This window comes from Adiantum capillus-veneris, chromosome 6, assembly GCF_014529385.1.
Source record: "Adiantum capillus-veneris isolate H3 chromosome 6, ASM1452938v2, whole genome shotgun sequence".
In the NCBI taxonomy this organism is placed as follows: Eukaryota; Viridiplantae; Streptophyta; class Polypodiopsida; order Polypodiales; family Pteridaceae; genus Adiantum; species Adiantum capillus-veneris.
This window is the reverse complement of record NC_140936.1, coordinates 154,549,025-154,561,381: the sequence shown is the minus strand read 5'-3', so window position 1 is coordinate 154,561,381 and position 12,357 is coordinate 154,549,025. Positions and strand designations below refer to the sequence as shown.

At 41.5% G+C, this 12,357-nt stretch overlaps 1 protein-coding gene and 1 long non-coding RNA gene across 3 annotated transcripts in view; one reads left to right on the top strand and one right to left on the bottom strand.

Annotated features, from left to right (window-relative positions):
* LOC147456532 (uncharacterized) overlaps positions 1 to 951 on the top strand; it is a 34,567-nt gene extending 33,616 nt beyond the window's left edge. The window contains exon 2 of the long non-coding RNA XR_015188518.1: positions 615 to 951. This is a non-coding gene — a long non-coding RNA (uncharacterized LOC147456532). The remainder of the gene's footprint in view (positions 1 to 614) is intronic.
* A 507-nt stretch (positions 952 to 1,458) lies between these two features.
* On the bottom strand, positions 1,459 to 4,515 carry LOC147456531 (putative inorganic phosphate transporter 1-2). 2 transcript variants are annotated; one of them, XM_086514966.1, is made up of 2 exons: positions 4,232 to 4,515; positions 1,459 to 3,773 (listed from the first exon to the last, which is right to left on the bottom strand). In XM_086514966.1, the coding sequence occupies exon 2, from the start codon at positions 3,644 to 3,646 to the stop codon at positions 1,976 to 1,978; it is 1,671 nt and encodes a 556-aa protein (XP_086371092.1). In that variant the 5' UTR covers positions 3,647 to 3,773; positions 4,232 to 4,515; the 3' UTR covers positions 1,459 to 1,975. The 2 variants fall into 2 exon arrangements, with proteins under 2 accessions (XP_086371092.1, XP_086371093.1); XM_086514967.1 differs by lacking the exon at positions 4,232 to 4,515 and adding an exon at positions 3,878 to 4,225.
* Positions 4,516 to 12,357: the final 7,842 nt, after the last annotated feature.

Here is a 12,357-nt window from a genome sequence, read left to right as displayed (position 1 = left end):
TTTCCAGTCAGAAGTAGTGTGAATTGCAAAGCTTACTCTTTGGATTTAGAAAAGAGTTAAGTCTACAATCACCAACCATCAGTAATGGTAGCAGCCCGATCAGGTCATGCTCTAGTTGAAATTCTTTCATTGGTAATATCATGGGAAATAGAACTGAGGTTTTGTATCCACCTTTCACCACAAGGCACTCATACTTGATTGAAAAGACACCCAGGTAGACATTCAGAATGATAGCCAGAGGTTAGAAAGGTATAATTATAGATTTACTTCATTTATGTTCTCAAGCTAAAGCGCTCAAATTTCCCAGAATATATCAAGGGGATTGTGCAGGTAAATATCGGACTGCCTGTCAACGTGGCAGTGGCAGTTACTGACCCAGCCAGTCACGTGCATGGTGATGCACATTTTCTTTTGGATTAAACAGTTCTATGTTTAAACCCAGGCTGGTTCTAAATATTGTGCGCATCCGTCTTGGTTAGCGCAACTCCCCCTCATGGAACAGGTCATGAGTTAAAGGTTTGTGCAGCTAGTGCAGGTTGATTAACCTTTTTCAAATTTTAATCAATTTTGGACGTTTGATCAAATCTTTATACCGGGTGACTGGGTGAATGCAGGCTGCCACATCTGCAAGGAGTCCGATTTCTATCTAGCTCTCTCAAAGGCCCGATCAACATTACTCTTATTGATGTAACAACTCATACGTGACTCACATACTCAAAATGGAGAACCTTCATCTGTATACACCATGGTGCTGTGCAAATTATGGGCACATGTCTAGCAGACCAATTGGATCAATTGGGAGCCAATCACAGTTGGACTTGAAAAAGGCAATTGGCCCATTACTTTGCCATGTAACAATGTTAAGAATCCATCGTATCTAGCTTTTTTTGCAGGACTATGCCTCCAATTTTAGATCAAACACACTCGATAAAGAGATGCTCCCCTTTTCAACACTTGTTTCAAAGTTTAGTAGATGCTGAATTCATTTGAAGAGTGCCTTGTGTTGCTTATAAATTATATTTATGTAACTTTTTTCTCAATGATTTCTGAATTTGAGAGTTGGAGTTTTTCCTTTACATGACTCGGACATCAAATAATTGTGAGTTCAATCACACTAAAAACCACCATTTATTTTAATCAAACGACTCTATTATTTAATAAACAATTTAGAGTTCACACTACCCAGATTTTACAAAAGTCAAAACATGTACTATTGTTGAGCTTTTTTTTTTCCCCTAAGTCAAACCAACAGTACCCGGAGATGTGGTCGTTTAGGAAAAATGTAACAATCAGCTACTTTTGGTACTCTCATTGATACAACGAGCTTGCTATATATATTTTAAAGCATCAAAGTAGCATTAAGAGGCTCAGACTTTCTGACCTTATGAATGTATAAAAATTTCAGAATTCTTTGCTTTATTAGCTAGTTTATGGGAACATAGAAAAGAAACAAGAGACTTGTGATGAAAGCAATGCTTGATATAATTACTTGTGAAAACAGAGACTAGAGATGTATCCAGCATGCCAAAAGTTTCCTCTTGGCTTGTTGTTGAACTTCAACAACATGTCAAAAGTAAGTCTGAGCACAATAGCCTTTTCCCTACAGCAAGAAGCAATCTACGTTTTTACCTCTTGGAGATACACTGACGGTACGACGCCTTTGGCCTTTGGCCATGTGAGGTAAATCACATAGCATCGTAAGGGTAGTAGGCAAGTTGCTCCACTAGTAGTTGTAGGTTTTGGCATCAATTGGTTATTGAATAGGCGGTGTACTCTCTACCTAGTGGCAATAGCGGTCATGGTAACAGCAGTAGAGCACTAGCTAGTAGTCGTACAAATATAACAGAAACATGCATGAGATGAATAACAGTGGCATGGAAACAGTAAGACAATGCATGGAAATGTGTATGTATGAACACAAATATGTCGGGGATAGTATCATTGCATCTAAGTAACATGTGCTTGAATTAGTCTCTTAGGCAGAATCATCAAGGTTGATGGGCGCGGTGCGGCGCTGGGAGCCAACACGGAGCTCATTCGGATCATGAGCCGATGGTCTAGTTGTAGTGCTCTCGCCAGAGATGTCTTCCAAAGTCCGCCCTTTTGTCTCCGGGACAAGGAGCGTGAGAAGCATCCCTAAGATGCTAGTCACTGCCAGCATGATAAAGGTCGTCCCCGGCCCTATCCCTGGCTTGTACCCTGCATCCACAAATTTTGGGTTGCGGTCTTGCGAAATATATGTAAAGCCGAATGCCCCCAATACCGCCCCCAGCTTCCCAATCGCTGCCGATATCCCATGGCATGTCGTCCGGAACCGTGCTGGAAAGAGCTCTGCTGGTATAATGAATGTTGTAGTATTTGGCCCGAAATTGTTAAAGAAGAATGTCACTGCATAGATCACCATGAAGCCCACCTGGTTTTCATCTCTCCAATGGGTATAAGGTATGCCCAATGCTAGCATAAAAACTGCCATCATTAAGAATCCCTGCATTTGTATGGGCTTCCTCCCGATGCGGTCTATTAGTGCGATTGTGACCCAATATCCGGGAATTATGGAGCACATAGCAATCAGCGCTTGTGCCCTACATACTTGATACACCTCGTCTATGGCGCTCATTGTGCCTGCTGCCGGTAGCCAACGGACTGCTGTGAGTGCATCCTTCTCGAAGAGGTTGAGCGTGTACCATGGAAGGCCTGCCAAGAACCATGTGCTTGAGGTTCCCAGCAGATGCCAGCCATGGCGCCGCCAGAATTCATTCGAGAAAAGCTCATAATCTATTGCATTACAGACTGTGGTTGGGTGAGTTCCCATATCCACTTCATCAAAGTCTTTCTGTAACACTTGGCCCATGTCTTGCGCCGCTTGCTTGGTGTTGCCGGAGACAAGAGCAGTGTATCGTGCTGTCTCTGGCATCTTGGCGCGGAAGTAATAGGTAAGGAGGGCCGGGACGCATCCGAAGAGGAAGACTATTCTCCACACATAGTCAGCTTGAGGAGGAGTGGAGAGAATTGGGTCTACGTCAAATGGCGGAGCGGGGTAGCGGCTTTTGAGACTGGCTGCGGTGATAATAGCGATAGCTGCGCTAACAAGGATTCCAAACCCTTGGTTTGCGAAAACGGCACCCACAAAGGCCCCTCGAGTGCTTGTGTTGGCATACTCTGACATGATAGTGGCAGAGAGGGGGTAATCTCCACCAATGCCAATACCGAGCAAGAAGCGAAATAAGCAAAGAGTGCCAATGACAACCTTTGGCTCGGACCCAAATGAGAGGGCTGAGCAAATGGAGCAGCAAACCATGAGAATTGCGGTGATTCCATACACCTTTTTGCGTCCCATCTTGTCGCCGAGCCAGCCAAAGATGAGCTGGCCGAAAAATGCTCCGAGAAGGGCAACACCGTTGATTGCAGCATTGAGGCCTGGTGGAAGTGTGCCTGGCACTCCGGATGCTGGGTCAGTGAAGTAGATGCGACCGAGCAATTTGGTCACAGTGGAGACGCATATCAAATCGTATGCATCGGTGAAAAAGCCCATCCCGGCGATGATGATGGTAGTGAAGTGGAAGCCTTGAGTCTTTGCCTTGTCGAGTGCACTGAGCACTTGCAATGCTTGGCGGCCGGCATTAGGTGTTGAGCTATGCGCCTCCATTGTTGCAGCTCAGGCGGACAGGACAGGAATACTTGAATTCAAACTGCCTACTTCTCTAATTTGGCAGCTATACTGGCAGCAGCGGCCGGGTGAGATCGATGACGATAATAATCAGCTTCATGACCTTCTGCATACACATGTAACATGATGAGTGAGTAGGAGAGAAACATGTATCGTAATTCAATGGAGGTCACCTCTCATGTATACAAACCCCGGCATATGCACAGTTACCTTAAGCGCGTTGTGTCACAAGTGGTCAACTGATCGTTCACATGGGCTCTGCTGCGCTTAGGTTTAAGCCCAAACATGACAATAGTATGGCGTTCACAGACTTATGTGCGTGTGAAACTTTTTAAAGAGAGATGACGATAATACCCCTTTTATTATAGCGGGTAACGTTGCGAGGTTATTTGGGTAGGGGCGGAAAAGCAAAAAAGCAAAAATATGCATGCAGGAGTCGAAGACTCGCCAGCCAACGTGGGGGAAGACAAAGGTATAAGGGAGCGATAGTGTGCGCGTGCGTGTGTCAGAGAGAGAGAGAGAGAGAGAGAGAGAGAGGGCGAGCAAAGAGAGAGAAACACTCACATTCTCTTGCACGCAGGCAAGTCAAGCAAGTCGATGCATGAGCTAGCTGTGAAGAAGGGTGGTGAGGAAGGGTGGCGGGCGAGCTGCAGCTAAATAGACAAAGCGGGGCGTCGCCATCGCGGGAGTAATAATGACAAGAGAAGATATGAAAATCAGAAATGGGGAGCATGTCCGTGGAATTCGCATGGGGCTCTCCCGCGGAAGCTATAATCAAAGAGGCCGGGAAAGCGACAGCTTCAATGGCGACCTCGTAGATTAATCCGTGGTCCTGCTGGCTGTCGGCTTCTTAGTCACTCACAAATCACTCCTTAATCCTGTTGTTTAATCCGTTCTGGGCCCCTTAATCCCCTTTGTAAGCCCTACTGAGACGACTTCGGCCCCTTAATTAATGATCACAGGGCCATCATTTCCAGCTTGCTGTTCTCTTTTGATTCCTCGCAGGACCACATTTGCACTAGCTTTGCCTGTCGTAGCTAATTCTTACTTTGACGTGCAAAAGATTCCAAATTTGCTCCTACCCTCCGTTTTTCTAATCGCCGTTAAAAAAAAACAAAAAAACCTTACTTTTGATTCGATGCCTCTTTTTTTGGGGACACACATAGGGTTAATGTAATTACACCTACAAATGTGAGATTTACCATTAAATTTTAAATCTAAAAGGTGAGAAATAGAGACTTGTAGTGTAAAAACCTTGAGGGACACACATAGGGTTAATGTAATTACACCTACAAATGTGAGATTTACCATTGAATTTTAAATTTAAAGGTGAGAAATAGAGACATGTAGTGTAATATATTAAGCAGAGAGACATTTAGGGGACCACGTGGTGCAATTTGTTTCATCCGACTGCGCACGCAGCTAAAGAGAGAGAGAGAGAGGCGGCCGAAGGCCGCCGACCACACTAGTATTGTAGTGTAAAAGCCTTCAAATATAGTCAATTTATCCCTCAAATATGTAGGTTTGCAACTTTTGAGCACAGGATTGATTTTTTAATGGGCTCCCTTCGCCTTCAAATTTCAACAATTTTGTGTTTTCGATGGTGATTAGTATATTTTTGGCAAGGTATATATAAAGCAAGAAAAATCCTTAAATGGGTAAAATTCTTGCCCCCTCGTGCGTTGCGCACATCAACTGCCCACTCTCGCATCACATTTTGCTTCCATTTCTTTTTTGTTTTACCCAACCCAAGCATCTTGAATGATTCTCCTTCAAAAAAGCCACGTCCACAAATAATTTATAGGCACATATGAGCATTGGAGTTAGCTTTTACACCAAAATGGCCAAGACAAAGGTAATTCTCCTAATTCTCTCTTTTTTTTTAAAAAAATTACTTTTAAGGAAGGGAAGGATGTTTTTATAACCTCTAGTAGTTTTTACATCGCAATATTCTTGTAAAATTTTATATCAATGTATACTATTATAAAAGGAGAAGAGATGTTGACCCTCTCCCGCGGACACGTGTTGACTTCTCTTTGCTTCGACGGTGTGCTCTACAACTCCTCGACCCCACACACACACACACACACACACACACACACACACACACACACACACACAAAGGTAGCAACGACCGAAGTCCGCCGGCCAATTCGTTCCAATTAAGTACAAAGCCAAAAATTGCTTGTTTCTTTGTTGAAAATCCGGTGGCTTTCGTATGAGAAAAGGTTGTTGAAGATAGCTTTCACACTAAACATAGGCTTAAATTTGCTTGTTGGCCGGTCCAAAGGGCAAGGTCATAGTGTCTTTTTTCTGGGCTTAAATAAGAATTCTATTGTGTTCCAAGAAGTTTTCCTATTGGTAGAGAATGAAACTATGATTTGATCTCTTTGATCAAATATACTTTTTGTCCTCTCTTTGATCTTTGAATATTAAGAATATTTTTCAACATCAAGAATCAAGATACCTATTCTTTTTAACGTCAAGATACCTATGCAAAAAGATCGACTCAAAGTAGCTTAAACTTCTTGCATAGGAAAGTCATGAGATCTTATCACTTGCTTTCTTTGCAATAAGGCTTTGAATGAGAGATTGCCGGGATTACGCCCTACAAAATATACAAAAAAGAATTAATTTTCTTTATTTTTTTTGTGACATTGATGTCCATTGCCTAGACATTATTTTGTCTCTCCGAAAGAACTCATTTGATTGGTCCGTTTGAGAAAATAATCTCTAAACTTCATTAATTGGTCGCAGAGATTATTTTTGAAACGCCGAAAATTGCGGCGGATTCTGAAGAGGTTGATTTATTTTGATGTAAACCTATGAAATGTAGCCACATGAAAAGTCACTTTCATAACAAAAGTCAATCCATTACAACACGTTTTTGGTTGGTGATGAAGCACTTCACAAGAACTCCATGATTGAAGTTCTCCTTGCATTATTTATAGCTCACATCCATGATTGCTCTAAATTACAATTGTCCTCACAACTGAAATTTGAGCACATGGTTGAGAGTGAGAGTAAGATGGTAGAATTTATACTCATTATTCTAAGGTTGGAAGGAAAATTTATGTCAACAATGTAAGGGTGCAACAAATTATGTCATATGGTTTTGAAAACTTGTTTTTTGGCTTTCTAAAAGAAGCTTTAGAGACTAGAGCAGTATTGAGTTAGGCATACTTTCAATGTTTTCTGGGATGATCAATGAGACTTACTTTAAATATTATTTTGGTTTTAAAATATTATAAAGATCTTTTTATTTGATCTTTCATTTCACATGCTTACATGTCTCGTTTTTTTTTTTGTATTCTTAGAATTCTAGTAAATTACAAACACACACACACATATGTATTAACACTAGTTCTGTAATTGGACACTCAAATGTCATAAGACACTAAAGTGTTCTGTTTTTTCATCAACTTTTGACATTTATTTCCATAAGCTAACAATTAACTTTTTGGCTCTCGCCCATTGTGTGCATAGGTTATGAGGTGAAAAAAGTACACCATTTTTTCACGTCAAAATCAAAATATGTACTATAGCAAAAGATATATGATAAGTTTTACAATGAAAATTCCCCGGGGGATTCACTCTATATACAAAACGGAATGCCACGTGCGAGCGGACAACTTTGATAAAACCCCTATATATGATTCATATTAGAGAATATGACCCCCGTTTTTACGCTTATGCGACAATCAATGAAGAAAACTATCATACCCCTATCTTACAAATAAAATTTAGGTTTCACATTATCTAACTAAGTAAAACTAGTCAAAGAGTATGTAGCATAGTGACTGGCAATGTACTAAAGAACCACTTTTGTTGATAACTAGATGTACCCTCAATCTGTCTTAGGTTTGACTTTCAAACTGTGTCTTGATCAACCTGCACTCTGGCTACTTGTCTAATTCAAACCCATCTAAAATTACTCAAAAAACATGGTTATAAAGTTGTGTTAGGTTCTTTGTGTAAATTTGCATCTATTCAAACTCTTTATAGCTTCTATCCCTCAACAAATCAACTATAATCACAATACAAGCAATTGATACAAAGCAATGTTAGTTCTTGCATGTATCTTTGTAGCTATTGACTCACAAATTCGAGGGCAGAATCTTTTGGGAAGCCATGATTTTGAAACACAAAAACTTCCTCTCATTTTTCCCTTTTTTCACTTCTTCCCCCTCCCCTCCCCCTCCGCGCCAAATAAATATGATATCCCCTCCCTTATTTTTAAGATTGGGAGATAAATTATTGAGGGCCTGCCCCTAACTTATACACTTATGTAGCTTGTTAAAAAAACCCTCTCCCTTGAACTTACGTGGTGCGGTAAGTTTTCCATGGTGAATCCCCTGGGGAAAATTCACGCAACTTTTGAGCTGTTTTTTATAAAAAAACATAAAAACTCTATAACTTCCTAAAGAAATCATATTTTTCAAACTTATAAACCCAATTGAAAGCAAATGCCATCGTGAATGGAAATTATCATATTTGAAAGCCTATATTTATCAGTCACTATAAGTAGTAAACGAGAATTTGATTTTTGCAAAATGCTGTTTACAAGGTAAATTTGAGCCTTTCAAAGCTCTTTTCAAACCATTCATGCTATCTTTTTGCAAAATCATGTTTTAAGATGAATCTAAGGGTTAAAACCAAGACACTATGGGAGAATGCTGCTGTTACCGCACAACATTACCGCATAAGAGGAGAGAGAGAGAGCTTCAAGAAAGAGAGAGATTGTGTGCTGCAGCCGCGTCGACGCGTTTTCTGATTTTCCGCGAGTATTACCCCACGTATTACCGCATATATAGCCGCCCATATTACCGCAATAGAAAAAGAATCCACGCGGCCCATTCCTCTCCCACTTTTCCCTTTCTATAAATCCTATTCTATTTTGTTACTTTTCAGAAATTGGTACACCTTTTTTGCATGGAGTGTAAGAAATCCCATTCTCATTGGGATTTTTAGTACCTCTCTTCTCTTTGCTTGCCTCATCTATTGGTATGATTCTCCTGCTCTACTCATTTGTACTCCATGAGATTCTATATCAAAAAATATTTTGTTTCCACCTCAAAATCTTATGTCAACTATGCATTCATATGAAAATGGCAAGCGAATGATGATCAAAATTGTATTGTCACCCCCTTTTTTCATGGAGTGTAAGAAATCCCATTCTCATTGGGATTTTTAGTACCTCTCTTCTCTTTGCTTGCCTCATCTATTGGTATGATTCTCCTACTCTACTCATTTGTACTCCATGAGATTCTATAAATAGAAAAATATTTTGTTTCCACCTCAAAATCTTATGTCAACTATGCATTCATATGGAAATGGCAAGCGAACGATGATCAAAATTGTATTGTCTTACGTTCATAAACAAATAGCCCTTTTGTACAGCATAAGTAGAGAAAGAAGACAAAATCCAAAAGATATTTATTAATTTTCATCCTCCAAGAGATCTCTACAAGTGCTTACATCCATGTCCAACCCCATGGTAGCTAAATCAACAAATAAATCTATTGATTCATCCTCTACAGCCTCTCCTATTGAATCATCATCATCCTCTCCATCCTCGTCCTCCTCCTCACTATGGTTGGTTATTGGGATGGTTGGTTCTCCTCGACCTCAACTGCATCATCGTCATTGGCGTCTTCTTGAGATGGTATGGTGGGATCTGCCAAAGTCTCTATGTTCATATTTGCAAAGATAGATCTGCTCCGTGGTGTGACTGGAATAACATGCCAAAGTCGTCTTCGATACATACAAAGCACATAAAACACCTATAGGTCATAGAGAAAACAACATGAATGTAGTTTTATATGTATCATATAATGTTTTAGTGAGTTGCACATGGACTTTACCTGCTCACAACTACTAGGTTGCACCAAGTTGTCGGTCTTCCCGCGATGAAATTGCCCGGAGTCTACCATATAGAGCCCATTCTCATGTCTCTTAATCTCACCCGCAAACCATCGGCAGTCAAAGAGATATTTGTGAAATGTTCTGAAATCCACTTTGATTATCCTCTCTATTGTTCCACATTCCCTCACCTCTTGTGTTGTCGTGTCAAAGTTGCCCATAACTCCACTATCGTGAGTGGTTCGATGCTCATCTATCTTGTGGGTTCGAAAATGACGTCCTTTGGACCACATAGAGTTGAATGTGAAGGCCTGCAAAAACCAATCAAGATAGAGAGAGAGAGAGAGAGAGAGAGAGAGAGAGAGAGAGAGAGAGAGAGAGAGAGAGATGACACACATACACACACACACACACCCACACACACACACTCGCGCGCGCGCACACACACACACACACACACACACACACACACACACACTAAACACATTGAGTATATTACCCTTGGTAGACATCCTCGCGAGTACTCCCATTCTTTAGGGCTTATTTGTTCTCCTTGTGCCTTGGCCTTGGTCATGACATTGTGTATCCACCCAACTGGAATTAGATCAGGGTATTTGGCAAGCTCTTTAGGAAAGGGAGGTGCTCGCCTACCGCCATGCGACCTCTTCCATGCTTCCCTCTCCCTTTATCTCGTTGTACGCACCTCCACATATATATCCACCCATTTGCCCATGATGGGAGAATTGAGTAGACAATGGTTGTTGACTATAGCTTGAAATTTCCTATCCAAAATCAAGAGAGAACCTTTCCCACTTGGAATGTTTGCGTGTTTTTTTGGATCCTCTTCCTCCGTCTTTAAACGAGGCAATGATGGGTCTATTGTGAAAAGATATTGAGAGACATACACAAAAGCCTCTTGTACAATCCAACCCTCTACCATGCTTGCCTGAACACATGAAACCATTAGTGATTAAAGTAACCAATTAAAAGCGTTGTGAATACAATCCAATCATAATAAGGTTTAAAGCTTAAGATCGATGAATACCTCTGGTTGTGATCGTAGCCTTACAAAGTCTTTCAAGGTCTTTAGGAACCTCTCAAGAAAGAACATCCACCTGGAGTGAACCACACCACAAATGGCTATCTCCTCAACAAGATGGAGCAATAGGTGAACTTGGCTAACAAGGATAGAACGTGGGAATGCATCCTCAATAGCACAAGTTGCTTCAATCGCTAGAAGTCGAGCTGTTGGAATGGATGAAACTTTGATTTCTTTGGAACTCACAAACCTGTAACCAAAAAACCCTTCATAATCTTCATAGTAAAGTTAGTCTTCAAAGTAAAGTTTAGGAGGGAGGATCAAATGTGCTATACCTGAAAACTTCTCTCACCTTGAATATTGCAGTCTTTACCTTCGTGTCCGCAAATCCACTAATGCTAATTGGAAGCACAAACTATTGCACAAACAAAAAGACTTATTAGTATCCAGAACCCTAAACCACATACACACACACACACACACACACACACACACAAACACACATTACCTGAAGAATCTTGTGCCAATCATGGGATTTGAGCCCATACAGTTGTGTGGATCCTCCTTTCTTAGTTTTAGTGAAGGCACCCTTGAGCGAACGCATATAACATGTTGGAGTACGGATGGATACAATGACTTGTTTCATCCGCTCTTGATCCACCCTTGATAGAATCCAAGGTGCCTTTGGAAGAACCATCTTCCCCCGAGGCCCCATGCGAGGTGTGGCCGAAGGAGGGAGCCTCCTTATGGCCCTCATGTCCTCTCTAGCCCCCAATGAATCTTTCTTGCCTACTATGTGATCCTATATAGCTTGCCCAACATTTTTGAACACATGCATTGGATCCAATAGGTGTTGGATTTTCAATGATGCCCAATAGGGTAGTGATAAGAAAATAGAGTACCTAGACATACCCCTAGGTGGATCATTCGGAGGAGGCGATGTGTTGTGATGCTCGTTCCAATGTCTTGCCCAATCGGCCATGGTCCAATGGAGTGGCTCCATCCCATTGCACGATGGAGCATAAGATTGATGTGTGGGCGGCAAGAAGCGATGGTTATTGGGGTAGATCACCTTACCAAGTAGAGCGGGTCTCTCTGTCACGAGTGAGGGTCCACAAGTTGGGCATGCCCTATGTCCAGATGTCGATAGTCCTACAAAAACAAAAGACATAACCGCATATAAGTGACCAATGCAAAGACATTAAAGAGCGTCACAAAGTATAAGCTTAACAAAAATCTCTCCAAGCCCGGGGTAATCATGCATGGTCCACATGAGAATGCACTTGATCATTGTGCGCCGATCACGAAGTGGTCTTGATACATCAAAAACATCTATGCCGTTCCATAGCTCTTGAAGCTCTTCAATCAAAGGTGCTAAATATACATCCATGTTCTTCACCTTGTGTTTTCTTGGGACTAGAAGAGAGAGCAAAATGTTCCCCTTCTTGGTTGACTCTCATGGTGGAATGTTGTAGTTCACAACAACCACTGGCCAAGTACTCCATGAGGTAGACCGATGCCAAAATGGGTTTTCCCATCACTAGCCAGACCAAGCCTCAAGTGACGAGGCTCTTCTCTAAACTCCGGCCATGTCTGCTCAATGTGTTGCCATGCCGGCGAGTCAGCCGGCACTCATAACCCCATCGGTGGAGCGATTTGTCATATTCCATGTAAGAAGCTCGCTTGTTCCTTTGGTGTTGAACATGTGCTTGATGCGGGGAATGAGGGGAAAATGACAAAGAACCTTGCGAGGTATTGTGGTTCCTTGTATTCCCTCTTTGTACCTTGA

What these genes read in the sequence shown, in the direction of transcription:
- LOC147456531 (XM_086514966.1), bottom strand. Translation starts at nt 3,646, where the DNA reads ATGGAGGCGCATAGCTCAACACCTAATGCCGGCCGCCAAGCATTGCAA.